At 48.0% G+C, this 27,871-nt stretch overlaps 1 protein-coding gene across 10 annotated transcripts in view; it reads right to left on the bottom strand.

Moving 5' to 3' along the window:
- Positions 1 to 2,983: 2,983 nt before the first annotated feature.
- Positions 2,984 to 27,871, bottom strand: part of LOC101340867 (microtubule-associated protein 4) — a 223,759-nt gene continuing 198,871 nt past the window's right edge. For 7 of the 10 annotated variants that reach the window (XM_023726525.1, XM_023726546.1, XM_023726528.1 and 4 more), the window contains 10 exons: positions 25,729 to 25,829; positions 24,683 to 24,898; positions 20,855 to 21,038; positions 20,186 to 20,245; positions 19,769 to 20,061; positions 18,137 to 18,250; positions 16,170 to 16,262; positions 7,510 to 7,591; positions 5,266 to 5,378; positions 2,984 to 3,294 (listed from right to left, as the gene is read on the bottom strand). In XM_023726525.1, coding sequence (XP_023582293.1) covers positions 3,004 to 3,294; positions 5,266 to 5,378; positions 7,510 to 7,591; positions 16,170 to 16,262; positions 18,137 to 18,250; positions 19,769 to 20,061; positions 20,186 to 20,245; positions 20,855 to 21,038; positions 24,683 to 24,898; positions 25,729 to 25,829 — 1,547 coding nt within the window. In that variant the 3' untranslated portion in view covers positions 2,984 to 3,003. The remainder of the gene's footprint in view (positions 3,295 to 5,265; positions 5,379 to 7,509; positions 7,592 to 16,169; positions 16,263 to 18,136; positions 18,251 to 19,768; positions 20,062 to 20,185; positions 20,246 to 20,854; positions 21,039 to 24,682; positions 24,899 to 25,728; positions 25,830 to 27,871) is intronic. The other 3 variants (XM_023726518.1, XM_023726534.1, XM_023726540.1) reach the window with 3 other exon arrangements.

The following is a 27,871-nucleotide window of genomic DNA, read 5'->3' on the forward strand; positions in this document are numbered from 1 at the left end:
GCATCGCTCTCTCTGGGGTCCTCTCTCAGGGCCTCAGCACACTGGGCTGCAGGCCACCCTTTCCCAAACTGAGGGAAAAGGCAGGCAGAGAAGGGAGGACAGATGCTTACTACTGGGGGACAGGGCCCAAGGTCTCAGGAAGCAAAGGCTTAGAAACCACCCCTCTGAGAGCTTGAACCACCAGTGCCTGTCACCAGCTTGAACAACGTGTGCCAGCCCCAGTCTTTTGTGATCGCTCCTGCTCTTGGGTCATCCTCGAGGAAATCTGCTTGGATCTAGGTTCTCCCTGCAGCTCCCTGTGCTAACCTCGAGGGCGGCCTGCCATCACCCTGCGTGGCCACTCAGAGCGAGCTGTCACTGTCCTTGCAGTTTTGGGAAGCACGGGTTGAGGAGCCCCCTCCCTGGGCGGTGGTCTTCAGTGTGTTCTCATTGGTTGTCACTCCCTAGGCCCAGGCAGACTGTGGGGAGAGGTCCATAGGCAACCAAGACCACTTGGACCTTAGCCCTCAAGGGTTTGTCCAGCAGCTTTTGCCACAAGTACAGCCATTATGTTCCCTTGGTCACGCCCGCAGATTTGACAGCTGTGGGCTGAGGTCATCCAGAGTGCACACCAGTTCCTCTATGCAAGAGGACTAGCCAGGAGCGTCCCGGATACTGAAGGTGGAGGTGGAGACCAACCAGGACATGGAGGAAGGAAGCGCAGGGCCCACGTGGTGGGACATCACACGGCTTTATTTAGTCTTTAAATGTTTACAACAGGATCACAGATTGATGAGGGTAATGGCCATAAGCAAATTGGGAAATACAGAAATATCCACCCCAAAGGGCTGCAGTGTGGTACACGTCACACAGGTGTCCTCACCTGGCAGGACAGCCTTCTCAGGTTCTCTGGCTCACGGGACCTTTCAGCAGAGCTGTGAGCAGACACCTGGAGAATACTCCACTCCGGTTAATGCCTCCACCCTAGCTTTGGCTAAACCAGTGAAAGGACCCTACTGTCAAATCATCCTCGCGGACCCAGGACCTTCACAGCCTGCACTGCTGCCCCTGCTGTATCTCCTGACTACCCCCTCCCTGCAACTGCTTCCTCCTCCTGCCAAAGCCCTGGCGCCCTCATGTCACCGGCACAACTGAAGCACTCTGCAAATGGTCTCTGGGGAGGAAAGCCTTTGGCTCCAAGAACGCTTCCACAAGACATCGCCACCTCCAACTTCTTGGGACGTGCTGGGGAAGCTGCAGATGCAGTGTCAAACCTCCCCAAGGTAATTCTAAGAAATGAGAAGAAACTGCCAGGCCCAGGGATGTCCTCCCTATGCACAGAGATCAAATCTGAACCTAAGCAGACACTTGCCTTCTCCAGCTCCAAGGGACACCAGGAGCAGAGGGGCTGAGGCCAAGAGGAGGGCGTCCTCAGAGGCAAATCTGCACCGCAGGAAATGCTCTTCCAGGGGAAGCCTGTGGACACTCCCAGGCCACTCCACTACAAACTGTTACGTTTTAATCCTTTATTAGAAACCATGCAAACTTTAATACAAAAAATACAAGTGCAATAAGAATCTTCATGTCAATACAATTCCCAGGATTTCCCATCACTGCAGCCCCCCAAGAGCGGGCTGAGCTGGGACACCCCTCTGCAGGCCAGCCTCAGTCTCATGCCTTTATTTTAAATTTCCAGACCTGATTCCCCACTATCCACGTGAGTTCTGGACACCTCTGGCTTCCCTAATGAGGGCCTGAGTGTCCTAGGCCTACAGGTGCAGGCCTGGAGGATTCTGAGGTCCTTGGCCCTTCCTTGTTCCCCCAACCCTGCTCTTGTATCTCCCACCAGACCCCAGGGAACAAGACACAAAACCAGCCTCTTGGTTAGAAGCGAGAAGCAGCACACACACACAATGCCAACACCACCACTCCACACTGACCAGCACCTAGTGCTCCAGCCCATTCACCAGGCCACCGCCCCACCACAGCCCCTTCCCTGCCCACCTGTCTCCAGGGCCCAGGCTGCCCAAGCAGGACTGGCCCCACGGGGTGGGCAGCTCCAGCATCCAAGGCTGGACATCCTCCTGGGTGGAGGCTTACGGATCTCCCTTCCCTGTTTCCTTCAACACCTACTGAGGACTTTCATTCAGACATGGCCTCAACCTGCAAAACTACTCCACCAGTTTTCATATTATTAGAAACAAACAAAAGATAAAATGAGTAAAAGAAAATTCCGACAGCAGCTGGGCAGGTATGGAAAGCAGCAGGGCCAGGCAGCACTGACCCCTAACTAACTTCGGGCAGGACAGCAAGAAGGGGGCTGGCCCCGCCTGCATGGTGGGTGTCCCTGTGGGGCTGAAGGGAGAGGCAGCGGCTTAGGGGGCCCCAGGGGAGGCAGGCAGCACGCTCATCACCCAGATCCACCTCCGCTCTTCCTCCAGGTGGACCCAGGGATGGGGAGGGCACGGCAGTTTCTCTGGGGTTCAGTCCAAAACACCAAACGAATGAAGAGAAGGTTGGAATCGGGTTCCTCCCATCCCAGACACCACAAGACCCCAACTTAGCCGCACCCACCTCACCCCCTCCCAGCCTCTTCTGGGGCACAGTGGCACTAAGTGGGGACAGGAGCAAAGCAGGGAGCCAGGCCCAGGGGAGGCAGTGGGAGAAGGTGTGGCGGTGGGACTGCTGCTGCCCTGGCGAGTGAGGCGGGGCTGTGGGGGGCCTAGTGGGCTGCCCAGTGCCCACGCGGTCACATGTCTACTGGGCAGCCTGGGAGAGGGAACCAGGGGCCCGGGTGCCCAAGCTGGGGCCGCCAGGGAAGTGGGGGGGCCGGGAGACAATGTCAGCCCCGTGGTCGGTGCGGGCCCTGGCGTTTGCCCGGAACGTCAGCCTGTAGGTCTCAATCTGCAGTGACACGGGAGGAGGGTGGGGAGAGGGCAACAGGGAGACAAGAGGGGGAACAGGGGACGGAAGACGAGACCAGAATGTCATCATTAGATGCCTGGAAAATAAAAGGTTGCTTCGTTAAAAGTTAGGCCACACTCTAGTCAACAAACAAAGGAGTTTCAATTTGTGGCCAGTGGCAGGGCCCCTGGCTGGCCCCCAGGCTGAGCCCAGCCACTTACTTGTCTCCTGGATCTGGCTGTCCAAGGCCTGCACCTCCCTTTGGTCACCACCCCCTGACAGGGTGGTGTGGCCACTGAGGCCACTGGCCAAAGTGGGGGTGCCAGCTTCAGGTGCTGCCTCAGGGATGGCTGGCTCCTCCCCAGCAGGGGGGCCCGGACACGGAAGGGCCTCGCTGCCACCGCCCTCAGTCTACAATGAAACAGTGGGGGAGACAATGCAGGGTCAGTTGGGGAGGGAGTGGGATGAAGTGACAGCGGATTCACACACAGCCCCCACCCTGCCCCCTGCTCCCCGGGATTAAGGCCCAGTCAGCAGGAGTATCTCACCCCGGCGGCCCCGCCTGACTTCAGCCACTGAGCAGAGCAGGAGCCCGGGGCTCTGGGAGGTGAGCACAGCTCTGGTCCCAGCTGGGCAGCCCTGGTGGTGACACACTCCCCAAGCTGCTGAGTGAGAGGTGCCAGGCCTCTGCACTAGGCTGGTACCATGTAAAAAAGTAGCTGTGACAGCAGATATTTAGCAAAAACTGAAGGACAATCTCCAGACTGTGGGACTGGACTTGATTGGGAAGCAGGGGTGCTGTGAGCCAGTTAGAGAACCCTAGGAGCTTGAAATCAGCTTCCAAGGGGGACAACCTGAAACCTCTGACTGGAAGAATCCCAGAGCACCTCCTGCACATGGCATGTGCTCCGAGATGCTTCCTCAGTAATGTCTGGGGCCACTGACCGGTCATCCATCTGTTCACGTGTCCCAGACACGGGGGAGAGAGGAAGAAGGTGGCTCTGGGAAGGAGACAAGATACGATGAGCACAGGAAGAGCCAAGGAGGTGTGACCAGGGGGACACCTGGGGCCTGTAGGCTTCACGGGAGGACAAGGACATTTGGGGACAGTGAACACACAGAGTGAGCAAAGCAGAGAGGGAATAATGGTGGGAGGCCACTGGTGACTGGAAGACCTGGACCCCAGAATGTCTGAACCCCTTAGCGTTCAATCTTTAATCCAAAAGGAGACAATGGAGACTTTGCAGTGGGTTTTACTCAGAATTGAGAAAGGAACAAGCCTCTGTACTAGAAAAATAATTCCAGAAATAATAAGCAAAGGGAAATAATGTGAATAAAGAAAAAAGCACCAGATTTCGGGATGGAAACACCCAGGCCTGAGTCTTGTGCTACATTAACTTGCTGCTGGCCATGGACAAGTGACTAAACCTGAGGAAACGTTCTCCTGAGACAAGAGACTCAAGTCACAACAGACTCAAGAACGGCATCCTCACAAGGTGCTGGGGGTGTGAACTGAGAACCCAAGCACCCCAAAAATGCTCAGTGAAGCTGGGCAGGGCTTGGATTGGTGCCCTGACAGAGGATGGATGATGGGACAGGCTGGGGACCACGAGGTTGAGCAAATCAGATGGGGGAGGGAGGCCCCGAGCAGCTGCCCCACGCTCTCCCTGCTCTCCCATCCCTGAGCAGCTGCAGCTCTCTCATGTTCGGAAGCCTACTAGGTGCTGCTCCATGGGCCCCTAACCACAACGCCACAGAACAAAGGACAGACAGTGTCTTGGCACACAGAGGGTCTCACGGGACTGTGGAAGGAGAGGGGGGCGGTGGGAAAGAGGGAGGAGAAGCCCAGCCAGTCCTGAGGATGGGCAGCTCTCCCAGAGTGCCGAGCTGGGGGGCCGTGGGCAGGCCCTCCAGAGTCAGGTGGATGCCAGGCCTGCTGCCCCTGGCATTCAAAAATGTGCCATTCTGCTTCCAGGCCAGGAATGAAGCCTGCCACGGAGGAGGCACCCACATTCCCCTCCATCATGAGGCAGCTGGCAGAACCGTGTAAGGTGCAGACTCTGCCTCATGGTGGTCTGTGCCCCAGCCCACAGTCCCTCTCCCAATTGCTGGGATGGGCTCACAGCCTCAACAGGTAAGGGAGGCCATGGCTCTCAGGGAACAGGCTGAGTTCAGGAGCAAGGGCAGGAGAGATGTGGCTAGGTGGGGGCTTCATACCTCTCCTGCCTCACTCAGGACTGATGATAGACAATGGGATGGGTGAAAACATACTCCTGAAGAGACTGAGGGGCGGTGACAGGTGCCCACCTGCTGGGACCCTGACCCTCGCTGCACAACTCCCACCCCTGCCCAGCTGCGTCTCCCTTGTGACCCACTCGCTACCTTCACAGCACCTCCCGCAGGCAGGTGGCCCACATTATCGAGGGATCCCACCTTCGCCTGGGCCTTCTCCTTGAAGTTCAACTTCTGACTTTCAATCTTGACATCTCCTCCGCCTGGAACCAGAAAAAAAATTAGCTGGTCACTAAGGATGTCAGAGAAATACCCCTGCAGGTAGAGCCAGGAGGCTGGAACAGGAATTCTAGCTTGGCCAAAGACTGGTTGTGTGCCCTGTCTAGGAAGGGAAAACATGACCTCCCCCAGGTGCTTCTGAGGAAAAACAAGGAGGCACAGTGAGCATGGTTGTTAAAATAGGACTGCTCTGACCCCAGTCAGGCTGAGAGAGTCTTTCCATCCAGCAGTGGGAATGCCGCCACAGTAAAGAAAAGCCCTGTGCCAGCACTGCACCCTCATCACCCTCCCAGCTTCCAATGTGCAGCTGCTAACCAGGCCTGCAGGCCGAGTGCAGAGGGCAGCCTAGGGAGAGCCCCCTTATGGCCATACGATGGCTCCTTTGTGTGGGGAGAAGCGGGAGGGAGGGAGGCTAACCAGGTAGCACAGCGCTCTTGAGCACGGCCTCCTCGATTCTCAGGAATGCCCTATCAGTCAGGGTCGTGATCCTTCCTTTAAAGCTGCTAAAACTGAGGCTGGAAACATGATTTGCCCAAAGTCACCAAGCTAGTGGCTGACGGGCAGGATGTGACTAGCCTGTCTGAGCCCTTTAACCGAATCCCACGACAGTGAAAAGAAGGAAAGGTAGGAAGAGGCAAGTGGCCTGGGGACTGTGAGTGGAGAAAGGGCAGCCGTGAACCAGCCCGGCCGTGGCCTGTCCCCAGCGCCCTCCGGCTGGGGTGAGGAGGGAAGGCCACCTCTACACAAGAGGAGGTGCAAGGTTCAGAGCTTACTGGCCAGAGATCAAAGGAGGGGGTGTGTGGCCAGATTCCCTCAGCCAGGTGCCCTGCCCCTCCAAGGTCCAGCAGCTTGGCTTCCCTTCTGACCCCTTCTCTCCCTCTTCCATTCCCCTTCACATTGCAAACCTCAACACCCAGCTTCCTGCCTCCAGGTGTCTGACACACCGGAGTCCTGACCTCAGCCAAAAACTAGACCCCAAGTCACTTAGTGTCACTAGGGAAGGAGGTCCCTCTAGAGTGGATTTCCTAGATAAAAGGGGAAACTGGCAACGATTAAGGGTGATGGCTGCACAACCAGACGAGGGTAGCTGATGTCACTAGTTGTCAACCAGAGAAAGGCCAAAACAGCAAATACTGTGTTACATGTAACTTTACAACAAGAGAGACGCCCCCCGCCGCCACAAAAAAAAAGAGGCTACAGTTGCTGATGCTATTCAGGTACATCTAGCACCTCACGGCGTTAGTTCGGTTGGTTTGTAATTAAAAAAAAAGGAAAAGGTAAAGGTTAGCTAAGGGCCAAGCTGTTTTAATCCTTTAAATAGAACACATTCTAAAATGGATTATACAGTCTTTGCTGAGACAGAAGGCTGTTCTTTGTCTTGACCTTAAGTGGTCCGTGGTGGTTGACCTCCTGAGAGGCCGGTGTCCCCGATGCTGCAGTAATACTTCCCTGCCCCTAACTCTGCTGTAGACTCAGGAATCGGGCCACACAAGGCTGTTAGGGTCAGAGCCAAGGAGAAGCACAGTCGGTGCTGAGAGGCTGCGGGGGGTCTGTTGTGTGTTGCTGGAAGGAAGCAGCATTGCTGCAGTTGGAAGGTCCTTGTTCGTGGGCCTAAGCAGCGTTACATTCAGTGGCTCTCCAGCTCCTGCCAGGGCTGGCAGGTGATGCTTCACGGCTTGGGAGCCTCGTTTGCTCCTGAATCTGATGGGCAAGTCCCAACCACCACTCTCTTTGGAGCTCCTGCAGTATCAACACCTGGAATGCCCCTGCAGGAGCTGACCCAGGTTCCCAACCTAGAGCACACCTCTCCCTTAGGCCTAGGTCCACATGCCATGCACACAGCAGGTGTTCAAGAGAACACCCATGCAAAGGACAGCCTTTATACGCTGCTCTTCCTCCAACTAAGATGTGAGTGTCCTGCTCCTCCCTCCCTGACAGGGACTGCAGACTGTGTTTCCACCACTGTGTCCTGGCTGGTGGGAGGTGAATCCCTGAATGTTCGTGGAATGGTAAGACGTAAGAATGAGACCCTTCCCAGCCAAAGAGCTGCCCAGCTGGCCCCTGGCAGGCCTACTCGCCCCTGGGAGTTCTGGTGGCAAGGGAGGCACCACTCACCAGGCTTGTGCTTGATGTTAGCCTTGGATCCACATTTGGAGGAGACTTTAGATAGGTCCACTTTCTTGTTCTGAATCTGAATCTGAGGAAAAGAATATGAAGAAACCATTACCTTAGAGAGCGATATCGTCAGCACCAAATCCATGCTACCTTTATAATCTTCTCCATGTTCAAGTTTATTTTCTCCCTCTGTCACCCCTGTCTCAGTCTGCTCAAGGTCAGGGTCACCTCCCAAAATGCCTGAAAGAGCCCTTGAACCATCCTGGCCCTGCTCTTTGCTTCTGACTGCTGCTCCAGCCAGACCAATCCAGTCTGTTTCCCACACACACAGGCCTTTCCATCCTGATCCTGCTGGTACACCTTCTTCACAGGCGGTTCTTCTCCCACTTTACTGGCACCAAAACCTCAAGGTTTTCCTAAAATGTTTGTTTCACCTCAAAACCTTACCCATAAACCCCTTGTCCAGAGATAACTTGGAATAACATTTTGGCATATTTTCTACCAGTCTTTTAAATGCATTTTCCCCCTCATGGCTGAGAGTACAGCCATATATATATGTAAGATTTTGTATTCCTGCTTAAGAGACATTGTAAGCACTTTCCCACAAACTTATGCAAAGAAATGGCCACGTAATAATTTATCCTATAATATTCTATATAAACCTAACCATATTCCTAATATTGAATACTGAGTTTATTTCCCGTTTTTCATTATTATAAACACGGCAGCAATGACTGTCTTTAGAAATAAGTCTTTGCAATTCCGGTGACTCCCTCAGGTGACATGCCTAGAGCCTAGAGTGCAGTTACCCGGTCAAAGAGTTAGACCGTTTTAAGGTCCTTGAAAAATACTGCCAAGCTGCTTCCCAGAGTTGCTACAACTGACACCTCCACCGGCAGAGCTTACGTGTTTGTCTCACCACATCCTCCCAGCATTGGATATTCTTGTTAAAGAAAAAATCTTGCTAATTTTTAGGGAAAGATGGTTTGTTTTAGTTGCTCTGGTTATTACTAAAGTTAACCTTTTTCAAGTGCTTAGCAACCAACTGCAAGAAAGGCCACCTCACTCTCCCATGGAGCACTCCGCTTTTCCACCAGCCAGTAGAAAAGCTCTGCTGGGTACAATGTGTTCACCCGACCTCTCCCAGCAGCCCGGAACACTACATCTGCAGAGACTATGCCCGATATGCCCTTCTGCTCCCTACACACCTCCCCTCACCAGGCCATTCACTAAGCAGACATGCTGCCCATGTTTGGAGAATAATCAAAAAGATGAACTGCCTTGCAAGATTATTTATTTAAAATGAATGATGGTACAGAAATGCCTTGGGGCTGGAGATTAGTTTGGGGGTCCTCTACACTCAGTCCTGCTTTCAAGATGGCCAACAGACTTTCATTAATGTGTGCCCTGCAGGAGCATTGGAAAATACCGGTACCAGGACTGACAGAACTTCTTTAAATCAGGTAACAACATCCACAGACGTGAGTTCCCTCTGGGATACTACGATGGGGATTCTAGGGTTCCTGTGAGTGGCCCACCTGCTCCCCAGTACTGTAAAAGTCTGGCTTTCCAACACAACCCCATTATGCGGTGGCCCATAAAGCCCTGCCAGTGGGTCGGTCACACCATTCTAGTGGGGTTTCACCCCAATGTTGTCAAATGGTTGTCTCCTAGGGCTGTCTTACCTAGTGCTGCTGTAAGACAAATACTACAAGTGGGTGGCTTTAAAGAACAGAAATTTATTTTCTCACAGCTCTGGAAGCTAGATGTCTGAATTCAGGGTGTGGCTCTAACAGGAGGTGCTTCCTTGGCTATTGCAGCTTCTGGTATCTGCCAGCAATTCTGGGCTTGGAGATGCATCTGTCTCTGTCTCTGTCTTCTTCTTTCCCCTGTGTGCCTCAGGGTCTATTCTGGTGTTTTTATAACTCAGAAGTGATTAAGTTTAGGATCCACCCTATACTGGTATGACCTCTCATTAACATATAACAAAAGAAAAACCCTATTTCCAAACAGGATCACATCCACAGGTACAAGGGCCAGGAATTCAACACATATTTTTTGGGAACACAATTTATTCTATAACAAGGACCTTTGTCCTTTCTCCAATGTCAGGAAACAGGGTCTCCAGAGGGCAGATTTGGTGCCGACTGTATTTCTGTATTCCTGCCCCAGCACAAGGCCTGACACAGAGTATCCACCTATGACTGTCAGCTCGCTGAGCCATCCTCACTCTTGCCTCTAGGTTTCTGCTCATGCTGTTCCCTAACCTAGCAGGACTACTATGACCTCCTCCCACCCTTCAAGGCCCAGCTCAAAGGCCACCTTCTCCAAAACCTTTCCTGGCTCTAGCTTCAGTCCATCTCTCCTTCCCATCATCATGAACAGTTATTGCCTCGTGCATTCAATAATCATTTACAGGGTACCCACTGCATGCTGAATACTCCACTAGTGTTGGGGAAACTACAGTCACAATGCAGTCTCTACTCTGTCTCATCTTTCTCACAAGGCTGCAGGATCAATGTCCTCTTTTTCTCCTCAATCTATAGTTCATTCCTCAGATATTTATAGGTATCCTCAACATGGAAGGAATTTATTCATTGTACTTTAGATCAAGGTTTATAGAACAGTTTCTCATTAAACAGTAAGTATGCATATTGTTTTATGACATTGGTTAACAACCCCACCACATGTCAATACTCACCCTTTTCGACCTTGGGTTCCCTGTTTCCAGCTTTCCTGTCCCCTCATGCCTTCTAGTCCTTGTCCCTGGGCTGTTGTGCTCCATTAGTCTCATTTTGTTTTATGGGGCTGTCTAATCTTTGGCTGAATGGTAAACCTCAGGAGTGACTTCATTACTGAGCTAAAAGGGTGTCTGGGGGCCATACTCTTGGGGCTTCTCCTGTCTCTGTCAGGCCAGTAAGTCTGGTCTTTTTTTGTGAGTTATAATTTTGTTCTACATTTCTCTCCAGCTCTGTCGAGGACCCTCTGTTGTGAAAGGAATTTATGATATATTGCAGGCAGCCCCTAAATATGTACTGACGGAAGGCAGAATCCCCCAGCTACAGAATTGGTGGTCAAACCACTGTACATGCTACATCTGACGTTAGAACAAGGCATTGTGTTTTATCTGTCAGGGGAAAAATGGCCAATTTAGAAAGAGGAGGCCATCATGGCCTCACCCACATATCTCCCCATTCTTGTTCCTCACAAAGGTAGCACAGGGAAAGTGTACTTTTTCCAGCAAAAAGATCTAGCAGCTGCTTAAACCGAGCCAATCTGCCTGCCATGTGTCCAGCAGCAATGGTGACAAGCTTAGCTTGCACGATCCCTAAACTGAAAGGGAAGCCCCAGGACTGCCTGGGAGGCCTTAACAGAGGTCACCCTCGAAGGCCTGGGAACTCTGCAAGGTACTGACCCCACATATTTTCGATAGCGTGTTCTGGAAGCCTATACTTCTCTACCTCTTGCAATCACTCAAAGCCTAGTTGTTGAGGGGAGGTTTCCCTTCGCAGACGTATTCCAGCTCATAAATGGATGATAGGAGTCTCTCTCCACTGTATGCTCCTATTGAACTCCTGGACCTAGGTACTGAGCAACAACAGCTGCCAACACAGAGGTGACCAACAAAGAGGTAACCAGAAGAATGAGACATGATGTGCCTCCTGACAGAAAAAAATCTTTTCTACGAAAGTCTTGCCAATATGGGGGGCGGGGATCAAACCTGAATCAACTTACAGAAAATTGAGGGACAAAGGAATATGCTAAATGAAACCATGGGAATATAATCAGAAAAATCCAGATTCTAGGACAAACCACCCAGTTTATTCATGAAAAAATTGCTGGCAGGGAGTGGGAGAAGGAGAGGGAACTTGTAGAGTAAAAGAAACTTAAGGTTCAAAGAGACCTAAGATACAAATCAACCAATCACAATCTATGGACCTTATTTGGACCCTGATTCAAATGAACAACATATTTAGCATGTTAGTGGGTTTATGTTAGTTTTAAAAATCTCTATCTTTTCAAGTTACGTGGTAAAATATTGGCAGATGAAATGATATATGTGAGACGGGCTCTAAAATACTCAGAGTGGGCATATATAGATAAAACAATATTGGCCATTAGGTAATAACTGAGTATATGATACATCAAGTTCATTTTACTATTTTGTCTACCTTTGCATATGTTTGAAAATTTTCATAATTAAAAGTTTAAAAAAGCTTAGTTGTGTCTCATTCACTTAACAGCATCCACTGCCTCTAAGATAAAGTCTACCTCTTTGCGCTGGCATGCAGACAGCTCTGCAGTCGGCTTCCAAACATCTTACCCGTGTGTCTTTCCCTCCACTCCCTACTGCTCTATGCTCCACCCTCATGGAGCCACGTGCTGCTTCTCTAGCCGAAGATCTGTGACTCTCACCCTTCAAGGATTGGCACAAAGGTCCTCTCACAGTGAAGCCTGATGGCCTGCAGAAGCTACTGCCCTAACCCTGTGAGTCTCTTCCTGGTACACAACCAACCACAGCACTCACTGTTATCTTGCTCTGTTGTTGTTAGGTGCTGTCGAGTCAGTTCTGACTCACAGTGACCCTACGAACAACAGAATGAAACACTACCCGGTCCTGTGCCATCCTCACAATCATTGCTACGTTTAAGCCCGCTGTTGCATCCACTTCGTCAATCCATCTTGTTGACATTCTTTCTCTTTTTCACTGACCCTCTACTTTAACAAGCATGACTGATGTCCTTCTCCAGGGATTGGTCCCTCCTGATAACCTGTCGCAAGTACATGAGATGAAGTCTCATCATCCTCTCTTCTAAGGAGCATTCTGGCTGTACTTCTTCTAAGACAGATCTGTTCATTTTTCTGGCAGTCCAGGGCATATTCAATATTCTTTGCCAACACTGTAATTCAAAGGCGTCAATTCTTCTTCGGTCTTCCTTATTCATTGTCTAGCTTTTGCATGCATATAAGGCAAATGAAAATACTGTGGCTTGGGTCAGGTGTACCTTAGTCTTCAAAGTGGTATCTTTGCTTTTCTAAGCTTTAAAGAGGTCATTTGCAGCAGACTTGCCCAGTGCAATGCACCCTTTGATTTTCTGACTACTGCTGCCATGGGCGTTGATTGTGGATCCAAGTAAAATGAAATCCTTGACAACTTCAGTACTTCTCTCTTTACTATGATGTTGCTTGTTGGTCCAGTTGTGAGAATTTCTGTCTTCTTTATGTTTAGGTGTAATCCATACTGAGGGGCTGCAGTCTTTGATCTTCATCAGTTAAGTGCTTCAAATCCTCTTCACTTTCAGCAAGCAAGGTTGTGTCATCTGTATAACACAGATTGTTAATGAGTCTTCCTCCAATCCTGATGACTCGTTCTTCTTCATATAGTCCAGCTTCTCGATTATTTGCTCAGCATACAGACTGAGTAAGTATGGTGAAAGGATATAATCCTGATGCACATCTTTTCTGATTTTAAACCCTGCAGTATCCTCTTGTTCAAATGACTGCCTCTTGGTCTACGTACAGGTTCCACATGAGCACAATTAAATGTTCTGGAATTCCCATCTTCACAAAGTTATCCATAATTTGTTACAATCTACATAGTCAAATGCCTATGCAAAGACAATAAAACACAGATAAACATCTTTCTGGTATTCTCTACTTTCAGCTAACATCAATCTGAAATCAGCAATGATATTCCTTGTTCCACATCCTCTTCTGAATCTGGCTTGAATTTCTGCCAGTCCCCTGTCGATGTACTGCTGCAAATGTTTTTGAATGATCTTCAGCAAAATTTTACTTGCCTGTGACATTAACGATATTGTTTGATAATTTCCACATTCTGTTGAATCACTTTTCTTTGGAATGGGCACAAACACGGATCTCTTCCAGTCACCTGGTCAGGTAGCTGTCTTCCAAATTTCTCGGCATAGACGAGTGAGCACTTCCAGCATTGTATTTGTTTGTTGAAACATTTCAATTGGTATTCCGTCAATTCCTGGAGACTTGTTTTTCACCAACGCCTTTAGTGCAGCTTGGACTTCTTCCTTCAAACCATTGGTTCTTGATCGTAGGTTACCTCCTGAAATTGCTGAATGCCAACCAATTCTTTTTGGTACAGTGACTGTGTATTCCTTCCATCTTCTTTTGAGGCTTCCTGCTCCGTTCAATATACTGCCCATAGAATTCTTCAATACGGCAGCTTGAGGCTTGTATTTTTCCTTCAGTTCTTTCAGCTTGAGAAATGCCAAGCGCATTCTTCCGTTTTGGTTTTCTAACTCCAGTTCTTCACATGTTTAATTGTAATACTTTACTTTGTCTTCTTGAACAGCCCTATGAAACTTTCTGTTCAGCTCTTTTATTTCATCATTTCTTCCATTTGTTTTAGCTATTCTACGTTCAAGAACAAGTTTCATAGTCTCTTCTGACATCCATTTTGGTCTTTTCTGTCTTTTAATGACCTTTTGCTTTCTTCATGTATGATGTCCTTGATGTCATCTTGCTCTAGCTATGTGTTTAACCAAATATCCCCACTGGCCTGTGACGACCTTCAGGCTTACCGCAGATATCAATATATGCTTGTTGAAATGACACTGCAAAACGCTCTTAGAACTCAATATGCATACGTATCCTTCTCACAAGGGTGAAATGGAACCAAAACTGCCACAGAAGTTTAAACTGCGCCCAGCCACAGAAGTAGTCGCTATGTTGACCTAATCAACATGTCACTCTCTTCCCTCTCCTGATGCCCTTTTCCCTGTCATCAAGGAGTGAGTGTGTGGGGGGGGATGTTTAGGACAGGCCTTACAAGTGTAATGCTGTTCTGTCTGCAGAGCAGGCCCATTGTTTCTAAACTGCATGTTTACTTAGCACGGTGGTACGAAGGGGCTTATGGAGGTTAGGGAAGGGACTAAAGTACCTAAACCCAAGCTCTGGCTGCTGCTGCTCACGCTCCTCTTCCTACCTGGAAACACTGCTCTCAATTTCCTAATGTTGTGTAGTTAATGAACTGACAGAAAATGCTTTTGAAGAAGTATAGCCCCCCGATTTCCAACAAATCTTGTTTGAAGTCACGTGTAGGCAGCACGGAAAGACTGTAGTGGGTGATCAAAAATGATGACTATGTCTAGAGCTCTTTGGTACACTGCACAACAGAGATAAATGCGCTCCTATGTCAAACCCACACGATCACACTAAACTGCCTCAGAATCCCTGTTTGCCTCTGTTTCCACCCAGGGCAAAAACCTGAAAGGAAAAGCTAGGGCCAGGGTCTATCTGGGCCCTTCCTAGGTTGGATCTTGAATCACCTCAGATACTGACTGCCTTTAAAAGCTTCACCCACCTCAGCTGATCCTGTGCCAGGTTGGCTAATGTTTGGCTAACTACCAAGCTGGCCAAGAACACTGCCACTGTTCATGGAGCACCTGAGCGCAAAGAGGAACAGTGTCAACTCACACCAGGAAGAACTGTTGCTGAGGGAATGACTAGGAGGGGGTGCAGTAAGAAGGATTTGAGCGGGGCAAGAAAGGAGTGCTTACAACTGCTGGGGGCAGGGGATGTTTGTAGATCACAGGCAGAACGGCATGACTACCAAGGCATAGACTTCGTCCAGCTCAGAAAAGCGAGGAAAAGGAACCTAGTGGCTGAGACAAGATGGAGCTCTCAGTCTTGGGGTTGGAAAAGCAGCAGGTGGAGAAGCAGGGAAGGGCAGAGGCTTCAAGTGGACAGCTCCACAGATACCACTGGCCCCACACTGCAGAGCCCCGCTCTGCCTGGGCACTGTCATAGGGACAAGGCAAATGGAAAATGCACAAGGTGTTCTAATGACAATGACCCTGTGCCCTGTCTCTCCCTAGGCAAGGGCATCTGTGAGCTGGAATCACCTCTGTGTCCCCAACACAGATTTTAGGGCCAGCACAGAATAGCAGCATGATAAAAGGAAAGATGGTTAGATGGAAGAGGGAAGGGGACAGAAAGAAAAGTAGAGAAAAGGGAGAAAGAACCGGAAAACACGGGGGAACGAGAGTGAAAAGGAAAATGGGACAAGGTAAAGAGGACAGGAGAAAATGGAAAGACAAAAGAGAGACAAGGAGAGTAAGAGAAAGAAAAAAGCAGAGAAAGGGTAGAAGAGGAAGATGTCGATTAATCCTCTGATTCTGTAGTAACAGAGATTCAAAGACGGGCTTTGGATCAGTCTGGACTTCTGTCACAGAGTAGGGACTATACTGGTGCCACATGGGAGGTTTGCCAGCACCCTGCCAGGAGCTGTGGATCCTGGAGGAACCCTGCCAGGCATCTGTTCTGCAGCTGTAGCCCCACCTTGATCCCTATGAGTGGACTCAAGACAAGTAACAGGCCTGCTGCTGACCGCTGCCCTCAGACCAGGTCTCTGATGTAGCTAGAGGACTGAGAGCCCCCCACCCACAGGGTCAGAAGATACCAAGTGGGCGGCAGCAGGTTGTGGTTGTTTAGGGGCTCACCAGAAACACCTGGTGTAAAAACCTTTGAGTGCTGGTGTTTCCCCTCAATTCTGTAGACTGCTTCTTGGGCAAAGCCCTGGCTGAGGCCTCTGCGGTCCTTTCTGCATGGGCAGTGGCCCTCTCCCCAGCATACCCTGCAGTGGGCTGTGCCTCAGACACTAGCCGTCCAGAGCTGATACTTACATTACCACCTCCAGGGACATGCTTAATATTGTCCTTGGAACCACACTTGGACTGAATATGGCTGTAGTTCATTTTTTTGGAGACTATCTGGACCTGGAGTGTTAGAGAACAGAAAAAAACAACACAAGGAGGGAGGGCTGGTTAGAACCAACACAGGGCAGGAAGTAAGTCCACACATGACCACAATGACCAACAAATAGTGTTGTTAAAACTCCACCCCCACCTTCAGCAGAGCAGGTGTGGAAAAGCACAGGAGAAGAAATCTGAAGGAGCAAGAAAAGGAGTGAAAACATGAACAAACAACATGATGACAGAGGCAGATGGTGCACAAACACTACATGTGCACCATCCCACCACTGCTCCTTGGGTGTTGGGCTGTGGTTCTCAAGGCCCAGACAGCAGCAGGACCCCACGAGCTGGGACAGGGTCCTGTGGCTCCTCTCTGCAGGGGCCCTCCTGATCTGGACAGGCCCCCACCCAAGGAGGGCACTTGCCCTAACATTCGGGGCTTGGAATTGTTACAGCCACTCACTCTTGGAAACAAGGCTGCTTTGAGAATCATGGGCAGCTTGCTAATGAGGCATAGATCTGATACCAACAGGAGGAAAGGGACATTACTCAGATATAAATGAAAATGAGTCAAAGAGGCTGCTGGCCCTACCATTTAGAATCTCAAGTGCAAATCAAACCCTAGACACCAGTTAGGGCAGCGGCTACAGCCTAGGCAGCTGACCCACTGCCACACGGAGCCCAGGGATTTAGGTCTAGACTTCTTTTCTGATTCTAAGGTTAAAACAACTTCTCCAGTCCGAATCCTGTGTCCTCTGAGCTTCATGTACACAAAGAGCAGCAGGCTCCAGGCAGGGCTGCTCTGATATACAACCCAGGGGTCAAAGTTACCCTGTATTGTGAGCAATGGCGCCCTCTGGAATTGGCCAACACAAAGGCTATGGATGTAAGAGTCTGGAGCAAAGAACTCTTGTTGGGTCTTTTCAAGAAGGAATGTTTCCAGCTTCCTTCATTTTCTTCAGAGTGAAGGCCCTTTCCAAATGATGCAACCCCTAGGCTGAGGTTTTCCACAGAGTAGAGAAATCCACCCTCAGAAACTCCAACCCATACACCTCGCTTCCTGCCTTCTTTACAATGTCAGTGATGGCTAGCAAACCACTTCCCAATGAGCCCTGGTCTGAACCAGAGACCCACAGTACCTCTAGCAGTCACCTAGAGGCCACGTTGCAACCTTCCTCACCTTCCCAACTGTGCAAATGCTGTCCCATCCCAGAGAGGCTCACTCACTCACCTACTACAGCTAAGGGATGAAGGTGTCCCACAGCAAGCAAAAGGGGCCTGGTTCCAGGGTGTGAAGCCTAGAGTTCCAGCTTACCTCTGTCTTCAAGTTGGTGCTGGTGTAACTATGATGCTGCAACCCCTATGCTAAGGGGGTTTCTGTTGGGAATGAGCATCTTATCTTTCACTTAAGAGGTGACGTGGGAAACCAGGACAAATAAGGCTATCTCCATACCCAGTGGCACTATGAGAGGAACTTTCCAGCTCAACCTGAAGCACAGGGGCTCCAGGTGCCAGGTGCCAGAAGAATGTCACTGCCCAGTGTCACCAAGGAGGAACTTAGGTGTCCTCCGTGCCTGCATGTGTGCTTGTGTGTGTATGTATAAGAAGTGGGCTTCAGATGCAGGTCAGTATGAAGGAAGTGAGAAAGTTTCTGGAGCCATTTTATCCAGCTGAAGAAGTATTCCCCAAGAGCCGACTCTGTTAACTGTGTTACTGTTCAGGGTTAATGCAAAATATTTTCTGACGGCTGAGTCATCAAACACAGAGAAGGGAACACTGGGGAGAAGCAGCAGCTAGTTCAGGATAGGAACAAAGTGTAAGAAGGGAAAGTGGCTCAGGCTGGAAGAATATTTTACCATCTTTTACCTTCAAGAGGTAAAAGTCTAGACAAAACTCACTTTCCCAGCAGGTGGTTTCTGTGCACTCGCAATGGGGCCGGCTGTTTTAGTGACTGCGTTAGGTTCAGGCTTTCGAGCTGTAGCAGCTGCCTCTGTTTTTTTCTCTACTTTGGCCTGGATGGAGATAAAGGGAGGGCAAATTCAAACAAAGAGGGTAAGAGCCCAAATGCTAAGAAAGGAAGAGAGCTGCAGGGACTCGAGTCTAGTCAGGACAGCAGGCAGCTGTAAGCCAACCTTTGCTCCTGGGGAGAAAGCACATTTCCCATGGTAGACCAAGCCAGAGAGCCTCGAAGAAAGGAACGTGGGGAGAGGAACCACAGGCCAAAATCCTGAGATGGAAGGCAGAGATCAAGATGCCATTAATGGAGAAAAGGTACAGAGAGGGCTGAGAAGATCAAGGTAGTGATTCTAATCTGGGTGTGGGTTTGTGGTGGGGAGGTTATCATTTTCAAATCACACTGCTGTCCTACACAAACATTCTAAAACGCCCCAAGGACACTGTCATGGTCACAGGGAACCACTTTTTGTTAGTGATGGAAAATGCTGCATGCCTCAGGTATGCTGGTAGACCAAGCCATTGAACTTCCTGCCGAGACCTCCTGCAACTTTTGCAACATGAAAGCACTAGACAGGTCATCAGCACCGCAGCCCTAGTGGCCTGGCTGGGTGTGCCAGCACTAGTCTCCTAACAAAGGCAACTCTTGGGCCCTTATCCCAACCTCATTGAAGCTGGCCATACTGTCTTCCAACAGTCACAGGATTCTGCGTCATTTTGGTCCCTCCTCGATTTTTTTTACCGGCTCTGGATTAAGCCAATTTAAGTATCTTACTCTGGATATGTGTGTCTGTGTGTGTGTGTGGGGGGGGTTAAGTTTTAGAGAATGATGTCAGAGATGAGGAGGTCACTGCTTCAGGGACTTGAACATTCTCAGATGGACTTTTGCCACTACCTTTTTCACAGACTGAGTCCCGTGGTTGCTAAAAGTTAACAATTCTGGGGTGCATGCAACCAGCAAATCCTTAAAGTGAGCACTGTGGCCTGTTGTACCTTTCTCCCTCACTATACTCTACACAGTCCTTTTGTTTATTAGCAAAGTCAAAAGCTTGCAGCAACTAATTCTGGCCACAAGAGGATGCCCTAGTCCTTGTTCAGAGGTACCACCCAACTCAGGATTGTGGTGTGCAGAAGCCTCCACCTTCTGCCTATCTGACATTCACAGTGCAGGGGAGAAGGATGAACACTGGGTTCCAGGGTTTACAACCAGTATCCTTCACCCCTGGCGAGTCTCAGAAGCCTCTGTTTGTTTTGAAAAGCAGAAGAACCCCTTTTGCCTTCAAGCTAAAACATAAGCCCAAACCCCAATATACAGAACAGGAACCCCTCTGATTGCGATGGGAAGAGAAAGTGCAGAGCTCAGCCCATCCTTTCCCTGCTGCTGGGACCCAAAGCCCACTATGGAGCCCAGGCTGAAATTCAACAGATTCTGAATCAGATGTCCTGACTTCTCCCTTTCTTTCATGGGCCCTTTGGTTTGGCAGGAGAGCCAGGGCATGCCTGGGGAACAGGGCTGGATGTGGCAGAGGAAGAAGCAGGGGCCAGCATGCCAAGGACCCCAACATCCTGGGACCTACCCGGCCTCCTCCAGGCTGATGTTTGATGTTTTCCGTGGAGCCAACCTTGGAGCGGACATTCTTCAAATCAGGGGAAGAAGCATTGGTACCAAGGCGGCTCAGACTGAGGGTAGAGGAGTTGGGCTTGGCTGGCACAGGCTTCTTGTCCTTGGAAGGCGTCACAGAGGGCCGTGGAGACACAGGCATGGGCTTGACTCGGGTGGGAGCCACTCCTGCCGGGGGTGCTGCCCCAGTCGAAGTGGTGCTTTTCTTTACAGAAGTGGTGGAGGTGCTCTTTGGGCGACTCAAGTCAGCTGTAAAGGTAGAAGAGAGCGGTAACGAAGGGGTCAGGGGATCAGAGCAAAAGGAAACCTTGAAGCCACAGAAAAGGAAGCAGTTCAAGTTAGGGTTCTACAAAGCAGAAGATGGGGTTATCACCTGGCGCAGACTTCGCAGCCACCTTCTTGACGTCTGCAAGTTTTCCCTCAGTCTTGATGGCTGCACAAACAAATACACACTTTTAACAAACTGACCTACTGAATGTCTCATCCAGTACTGAGATTCACTCATTCATTCAACAACTACTGAGTATCTCCTTTGAGCAAGAAACTGTGCTACTCTCTGGAACAGAGCAGTCAATTCATCTGCTGTGTACAGACCTTGAGCTTATGGAGCCTGCAAGACCAGGTACTGCGTCTACTCTTCTCCATAGTCTTTATAATGCCTTCCACGCGGCCTTAGAAGTAAGTCATCAGTACAGGCTTATGGAACTGAATTGCCTATTTTTTATCATCAGGTAAGCCCATCACCACACCATGGGGTCAAAAAGAAAGGAATGGTAAATTCTACCTGGGCACTGATGAGAGTCCCCTTCATTCAAGATTATTCTGAGCATACAGAACTGATGGCCTTACATGCAGCTCCAGGTTTATTAAGTGACTAGACCCACCAGGCTGCCACTCTTCAGTGTACACCACTGATGGCTGGTTTATAAGCTGACCTGCATAGCTGTCTGTGATGCTGGCTGGAGCTATGGCTGCGGCGAAGCCAAAGCTCTACGCTCCTCACCTCTAGTTCCCATGGGAGGGAAGGATAAATGATACTCACAAGTGGGCCTTTTGGGTAGAGGCATGGGGGGGGTCCTACTGCTTGGCACAGCTGCAGCAGGAGTGGCAGTCGCTGGGCCTTTCAGAACAGTCTGGGTGCTCTTGGAGCTGGGTCTGGTGGCCGGGGCAGAGGCCGGCTTGGGTAGCGAGGCTCGCTTCTCAGGAATCTTTGCCTCTGTAACAGGCTGGTAACAGAAAAGTGAAAGTAAGAGCTTTGGATTAGCAATAGCCCCAGGAAGTCATGCCACAGGGATGCTTCTGTATAATCATGCACCAGAGAATAGGGGTACCGTGGGCTCGGCAGTTACTGACAGGAAAATATATAAGGCTCTAGGATCAAAGTTCTCCAGACAAAAGGAGAAACTGGCCACATCAGGTGCTGTACAGGGATCAGGAAAAAGGGAGTCAAACTACCTGAACCAGTGAGAATGCAGAGCCCTGAGAAGGATACTACACCGCAACCTCAGGATCTATTATACTAATGTATTTAATGTAATGAAATCTAATGTACTATATAGTTGAACAAAGACATTTGCATTTAATAAACATCCCCTACAAAAAAAAAACAAAAAACAAATCAAACCCATTCCTGTGGAGTTGATGCATTAAATACGAAAATTGTAAGAAAAATTAAAAATTAATTTCAGTCAAATTCAGTCACTGTAGGGGCCTACATGTCCTCACTGAATGTTGAACAGGATGGCTCTGCCGATGGAGAGGACACAGGCGGTGTCTGAAGCCTGCGTTCCAGCCCCAGTCTTGCCCCTCACTAACAGTGTTCTTGGGCAAATCACTGAGTCTCTCTGAGCTTTATTTCCTTAGTGTGGAAAATGGAGGCTGGAAAAGAGTGGCTCTGATAACGTGTGATGTTAGGGAAGAGAGGATGTGAGGTGTCCAACAGCACGGAGACTACGAGAAGCGGCAGGCAGATGGTGTGAGCCTGACCGACAGTCAGCATCAGGAGGACTGCTATCATAGCCACGAACGGAAAACAGAAGGGAAAAGTGAAAGCAAAGGGTGGATGAATGGCAAGTGGGTCTCACTAGTTCCTCTCCCATGAAAGCAGAGAATGTTGTCTGTAGTGAGGAAGGGAAGGAATAAATTTAGCCTGGTTTCTAACAGAATAGGGGATGAAAACACTACTTTGATAAACACACATACCATGTGACTCAAGAGAGTAAGCCAAACCACAGACCAGGGGATCCAGCTTCTCACTCCAAGACAAACTGCCACACTAAGGGCAGTGTGTTGGTGGAGACAACAAGAATATTGGGTTAGTGGAAAATTAGCTAAGGAGGTGCTCAGAAATTAAGGGGCTGGCTTCCAATTAAATAAAGTCTAACTCTGCAAATGTAGGATAATGACCACTGTCACAAATGTAGGCTCTGAGTATGTATGATATGAAGAACCACAAAGTTGGAATCAGGGGGTTGGTTCTGCTCCCATTTTTGTTGAGAATATGTATGTCATGGATTGATTATATCCCCCAAAAATATGTGTCAACTTGGTTAGGCCATGATTCCCAGTACTGTGTGGTTGTCCTCCATTTTGTGATTTTCCTATGTGTTATAAATCATAATCTCTGCCTGTGATTAAAGAGAATTACGGTGGGACGCAACACCCTTGCTCAAGTCACATCCCTGATCCATTGTAAAGGGAATTTCCCTATGATGTGGCCAGCACCACCTTTTATCTTACAAAAGATAAAAAGGGAAGCAAGCAGAGAGTTGGGAACCTCATATAACCAAGAAAGCAGTGCCAGGAGCAGAGCACGTCATTTGGACCTGAGGCTCCTGTGCTGAGATGCTCCCAGACTAAGGGAAGACTGACGAAAAGCACCTTACTCCAGAGCCTACAGAGAAAGCATTCCCCTGGAGCTGATGTCTACTAGATTGAGAGAATAAGTTTCTCTTTGTTGAAGCTATCCACTTGTGGTATTTCTGTTATAGCAGCACTAGATGACTAAGACAATGTGGTGAGATTTTGTGCAGACGGGTTACTTCTCTAAGACTGCCTTAAAATCTGAAGACTAAACCAGATGCTTCTGGAGATTCCTTCAAAATTTCAATACTCTGACAACAATTCAGAATAATCTAGTGTGGTCTTATTATTTCACTAGTAATAGTAATAATGATAAAAATGTTAGAAAAAATTTACTTGGGACAGAAATCTAATGGTTGTGACATGCTTTAGATGTCAGGCTCCTGGCCTCAGTGAGCTGCAGAACCAGCCTGCTCGTATAACTAGAGTTACTCGACTATTCCTAGACTTGTTATTTTCTCCTCTGCCAGAATCGTAGGTCCATTTTTTAAAAAATAGTTTTCTTCCTTTGCTTTTACAAATGTTCTCACCAAGAAAAAAAAAAAAAAGGATAGAAATAAATTTGAGGAGACCTTAGTTTTTATCAACCTCTCCAAAGGTTTCCATCTGTTTCTTATCTAAAAGATAAACAACAGTACTAATTATCATGCAGATCACCTCTCTAGGTCAGCTGTATCTCAAAATGCTGTCTAAAAGCTGCATGGCAAAAAGAGACAGAACAGTGTTGAAAGAGGCCTGGAGCATCAGGGTTGGAGGAGACTCAGGTTCAAATACTGACTCTGTCATTTACCAGCACGGGACCTTAAGAAGGTTACTTAACTGAGCGTAAGCTTCCTCATCTATAAAATGAGGATGCTAGCATCTACATCATGGGCTGCTGACAGACAGAATGAAAGGAATTAATGTATGTAAATAAACTAATACAGTGCACTTCATTTTTATTATTATGAAGTGAAACAGTCACTAGATCCACCCCCACCCCCACCCCTCACCCCCGTCCTCCTATATCCCCTGGGATCTGCTGCTGAATAAGCAGTGAGGGAGGTGCTCCAGCCACCTTGCCTCTGCCTGCTTCACTTGGTGGTGTTTTGTTTGGCCTCTTCCTTCTTATTCAAATAAACTGTTTTCTAAAGATCAAGAAAAGAAGCAAGCTAGGTAAATGAGAATCAGAGAGGAAGCTTTCCAAGATGTTATCATTCCTATTCTATGACAGAATTTCTCAGTTTCTTGGCCAGAGTTTCAGCCCAGACTAGAATTCCTAGGTCCCATCAGTTTTCTGTACAAGACTAAAACACTGACATTTTAGCATGAGAAACTAGTTCCCACCATAAATTTAAGGAGTAACATTAGGCTAACCTAAAGGCCCTTCTCAAGTAAAACAAGATGATGGGGCTGGGATAGCCACTGAGGAAGGCAGCCACAGCCTCACCTACCCTCTCCTTCTGGAACAATCCTGTAAAGCTAATGCTGCTCCAAATGGGACCAGTTTCTGGGCAACAAAGAGAGTGTGGGTGACCTGGAAAACTGGAAAACCTCAGAAGGGGGCAAGTGAGAGGCAGTCTAATACCAAAATCAAAGTAAATCATCACGTGATGCTGGAACCTGCTGAGATAAGCTAGAAGAGCAAAAAGCAGTGGGTAAAATTTACTTGTGGAGAATGAAGAGAAAGCAAAGAACTGAATTTGATATGGAAATTATACCAAAAATGAATAACTCATTAGTATGGGAAGTACAGGAAACTGGTTAACAAGTGTTTAAATAGGTGAAGAGTTAAGAAAGAGCTGGAAGAAAGGAGGAGAAACTAAGAATATTGCCACCAACCAGAGCAGGGAAAGGTAAAAAAGTATAAAAGGGCTTCAATACGTGATGGCTGTATCAGTGGGCCCCCACATTAATTTCGAATCATCCTTTCCTTGCCTTTTCCAATTCCACCAGCAACAAGAGCCTGTCCATCTGATACTCAAGGGGGGAAACTTTTCCCTAGAATAGTACTTAGGTGACTACTTACCTTTGGCTTCCCGTCTCTTGAAGGTAAGACGGAAGGCCTGGCAGTGGCGGCAGCAGGGCGTTTGGGTGGGGTGGCTGGTACTAAGCCTGAAGCAAGGCTCATAGGTTTTTTATTCGGCCCACCAATGGTGGTGGGAGCTGGCTGCTTAGGGCTAGAAATGGACTGTGGTTTGGCTTTCGACGTTGAAGTCTTTGCAGGTTGAGTGGTGGCCAAAGGCTTTAGGTTGATTTGTTGGTTGTTTTTGTTTTATTTTTATAGGGCCAACATCAAACACACAGACAAAAATAAAAACAAATTAAAAAAAAACATAAATTGCACAGGTCAAAGTAAAATTATAAGCAATGAGGATATGTACAACTGAAAATTAGCATTTCTTTCTTCTGAGTTCAATAAATGGTGGAATTAAATCAGGACAGAGATAAAATATTTAGAAATCGTTTCTTAAAAACAGTGTCCCTAGAGTTTGGCACCTAAAGATTTAAATTCAGAAATAGCTTTAAACAATTTAAACTTTAAAAGTTTAAACATTTGGCACCTGCGATAAATCTAAAACAAAAATAGTACACATCTGCAGATGATTAAGCTATTATGACCTGCACCTCAGTGGTGTAACAGTTGCATCCTGTTTTAAGACCACTTTAAGTGGGGCATTTGAACTTTACAATAAGTACAAATAAGTGTCTCAAGCTATGATCCATCTTAAAAATCTGCCTTTCCTTTTCATGAAAATGGGTTTTAGAATCTATTTCAGAATAGTTTTTCAATCACCCTTTTTCTTCATCTTGTTAAGGGAAGCAGAAACAACCTTTACAGAACATTTCTACAGATATTCAAGACAACAGGGTCAAAGGCAGAGATTTTAAGATTTGTGTTAGGACATTATGGTAAAATGGGAGTATAAAATATTTTCTAAGTATGTCCAAATTTGAGAAAGGACTCATAACAGCTCAGAAAAAAGAAATTTCATTCATGATTCAAGCAACAGCAGAAGATACTGTTTTAAAAAATTATAGTGGAAGAAGATGCCCTACCATTCTGGTACCTACCTTTGTTTTCTTTTCTGGACTTGGTGGGAGCTCCTTATTTGGAGGGGCGGTGATGTCATTTCCGGTCGTACTCACAGTAGGCCGTCCTTCTTCTGGCTTAGCTATTCCAAAGAGGTGGAAGGGGAGGAATTATGCTCAGCATATGCTTTTCACACCCATTTCAAAAATGCAAGCACAGCAGAGACACACCACTAACTAGCATTTCACTCTGAAAAAAACCACAGGACTTCTGCTGCTGAAATGTGGTCAAGACTCCCAGATTCTCCTCATTGTAAAGGAGGACAGTTTTAGATTCCAGAGATCAGGGAGCCTGTCCCTGTGGAGAAGCAACTTAAGTGGAGTTTACACAAATGATCAATAGAAGAAAATGGCCCTTAAACTCTGGTTTCCCTTCCCTAGAGATCAGCAAAGGGGTTCTGTCACCCAGTCACTAGCTGGAACATACAGACGACAAAGACCTCTTCTACCAAAGTCTATCTCTTGGAATAAAGGTTGTTGAAAGATGGGGTGAGAGCCAGAAGATCATCTAATGTCCTACCTTTATTTTCTTTCCCTGTAAAGCACCATTTTATGAAGGATGTGAGATTAACTTAATCAAGTTCTAGCAGTGACCCAGATTCCCAACAAGGCTGAGGAGATCCATGAAACACAGCAGTTACCCAGGGCTAGAAATAAAGCCTACTGCTTAGGCTGTGCCTAGCAACACCACTGTGGCGAGGGTATTGTAGGTTTCAGCAGGGCTACACCTGAACGCATTAAAACTCCACATTGGTGTGGGAAAGATCTAACTATAGCACGAAATCCAGAAGTCACAAAATTTGATGACAGAAAAATAAAAAATTCAGTGTAGCAAAAAACAAAAACAAAACCCAAAACTAAAACCAAAACGCCCCTAAAAACCAATAAGAAAAGTGAAAGAGCAAATGACAAAAAAAAAAATTGAAACTCATATCAAAGACAAAGAGCTTATTATATAAATTTATATTAAAATTATATAAATAAATACTACAAATCAATCAATACAAAGGCCAACAACCCACTAGAAAAATGGCCAAAAGAATGAGCACAGTTTGCAGAAAAAGAAATGCACATAGCTTTTCAAAATATGAAAAGATCCTCAATCTTGAGTAGAATAAGAGAAATGAAAATGAAAACCACACTGTCATGGATTGAATTATGTCCCCCCAAAAACGTGTGTATCAATTTGGCTAGGCCATGATTCCCAGTATTGTATGATTGCATACTATTTTGTAATCTGATGTGACTTCCTTACGTGTTGTTAACTCTATCACTATGATGTAATAAAACAGATTAGCGACAGTTATACTGATGAGGTCTATGAGATTAGATAGTGTCTTAAGCCAATCTCTTTTGAGACATAAAAGAGAGAAGTGAGCAGAGACACACGGGGACCTCATACCACCAAGAAAGCAGGGCCAGGAGCAGAGCACGTCCTTTCAACAGGGGTCCCTGTGCCGAGAAGCTCCTAGCCTGGGGGAACACTGATGAGAAGGCCGACAGACACAGAAAGACTTCCCCTGGAGCTGACACCCTGAATTCGGACTTTTAGCCTACTTTGACTGTGAGGAAATGAACTTCTCTTTGTTAAAACCATCCACTTGTGGAATTTCTATTATGGCAGTGCTAGATAACCAAAACAGAATTTGGTACCAAGAGAGTGGGGTGCTGCTCTAACAGATACCTAAAATTTGGAAGCAGTTTTAAAACTGTGAATGGATAGACGTGCGGCAGTGACAGAGGACCAGCAGCAGCAGAGGACCTACAGCAGCAGAGAAGCGGCAGCAGCAGAAAACCAACAGCAGCAGAACCAGGAGACCAGTGCGAGATGGCGCTGGAGCCGACCCATGGAGCGAGAGAGCTGAGTGCCTGTGTGCAGGAGGCTTCCTGGCAGAGTGGGGTGCCTCTGGGCACTTATCGGTGGAGCTAGGCTTGACGACCCACGGAGCAAGAGAGCTGAGTGTCTGTGTGCACAAGGCTTTCTGGCGGAGTGGGGTGCCTCCGGGCACTTAACATCAGTGGAGCTACAGAGCTTTGGAACACTTGCCCCAGCGGGGCAGATGCAGGCATGAGGCCTGAGGGCCAAGAGGCCACAGGAAACAGAAGCAGAAGCTGAAGAGACAAG

The sequence above is a fragment of the Trichechus manatus genome, unplaced genomic scaffold, assembly GCF_000243295.1.
Source record: "Trichechus manatus latirostris isolate Lorelei unplaced genomic scaffold, TriManLat1.0 scaffold00001, whole genome shotgun sequence".
Classification (NCBI taxonomy): domain Eukaryota; kingdom Metazoa; phylum Chordata; class Mammalia; order Sirenia; family Trichechidae; genus Trichechus; species Trichechus manatus.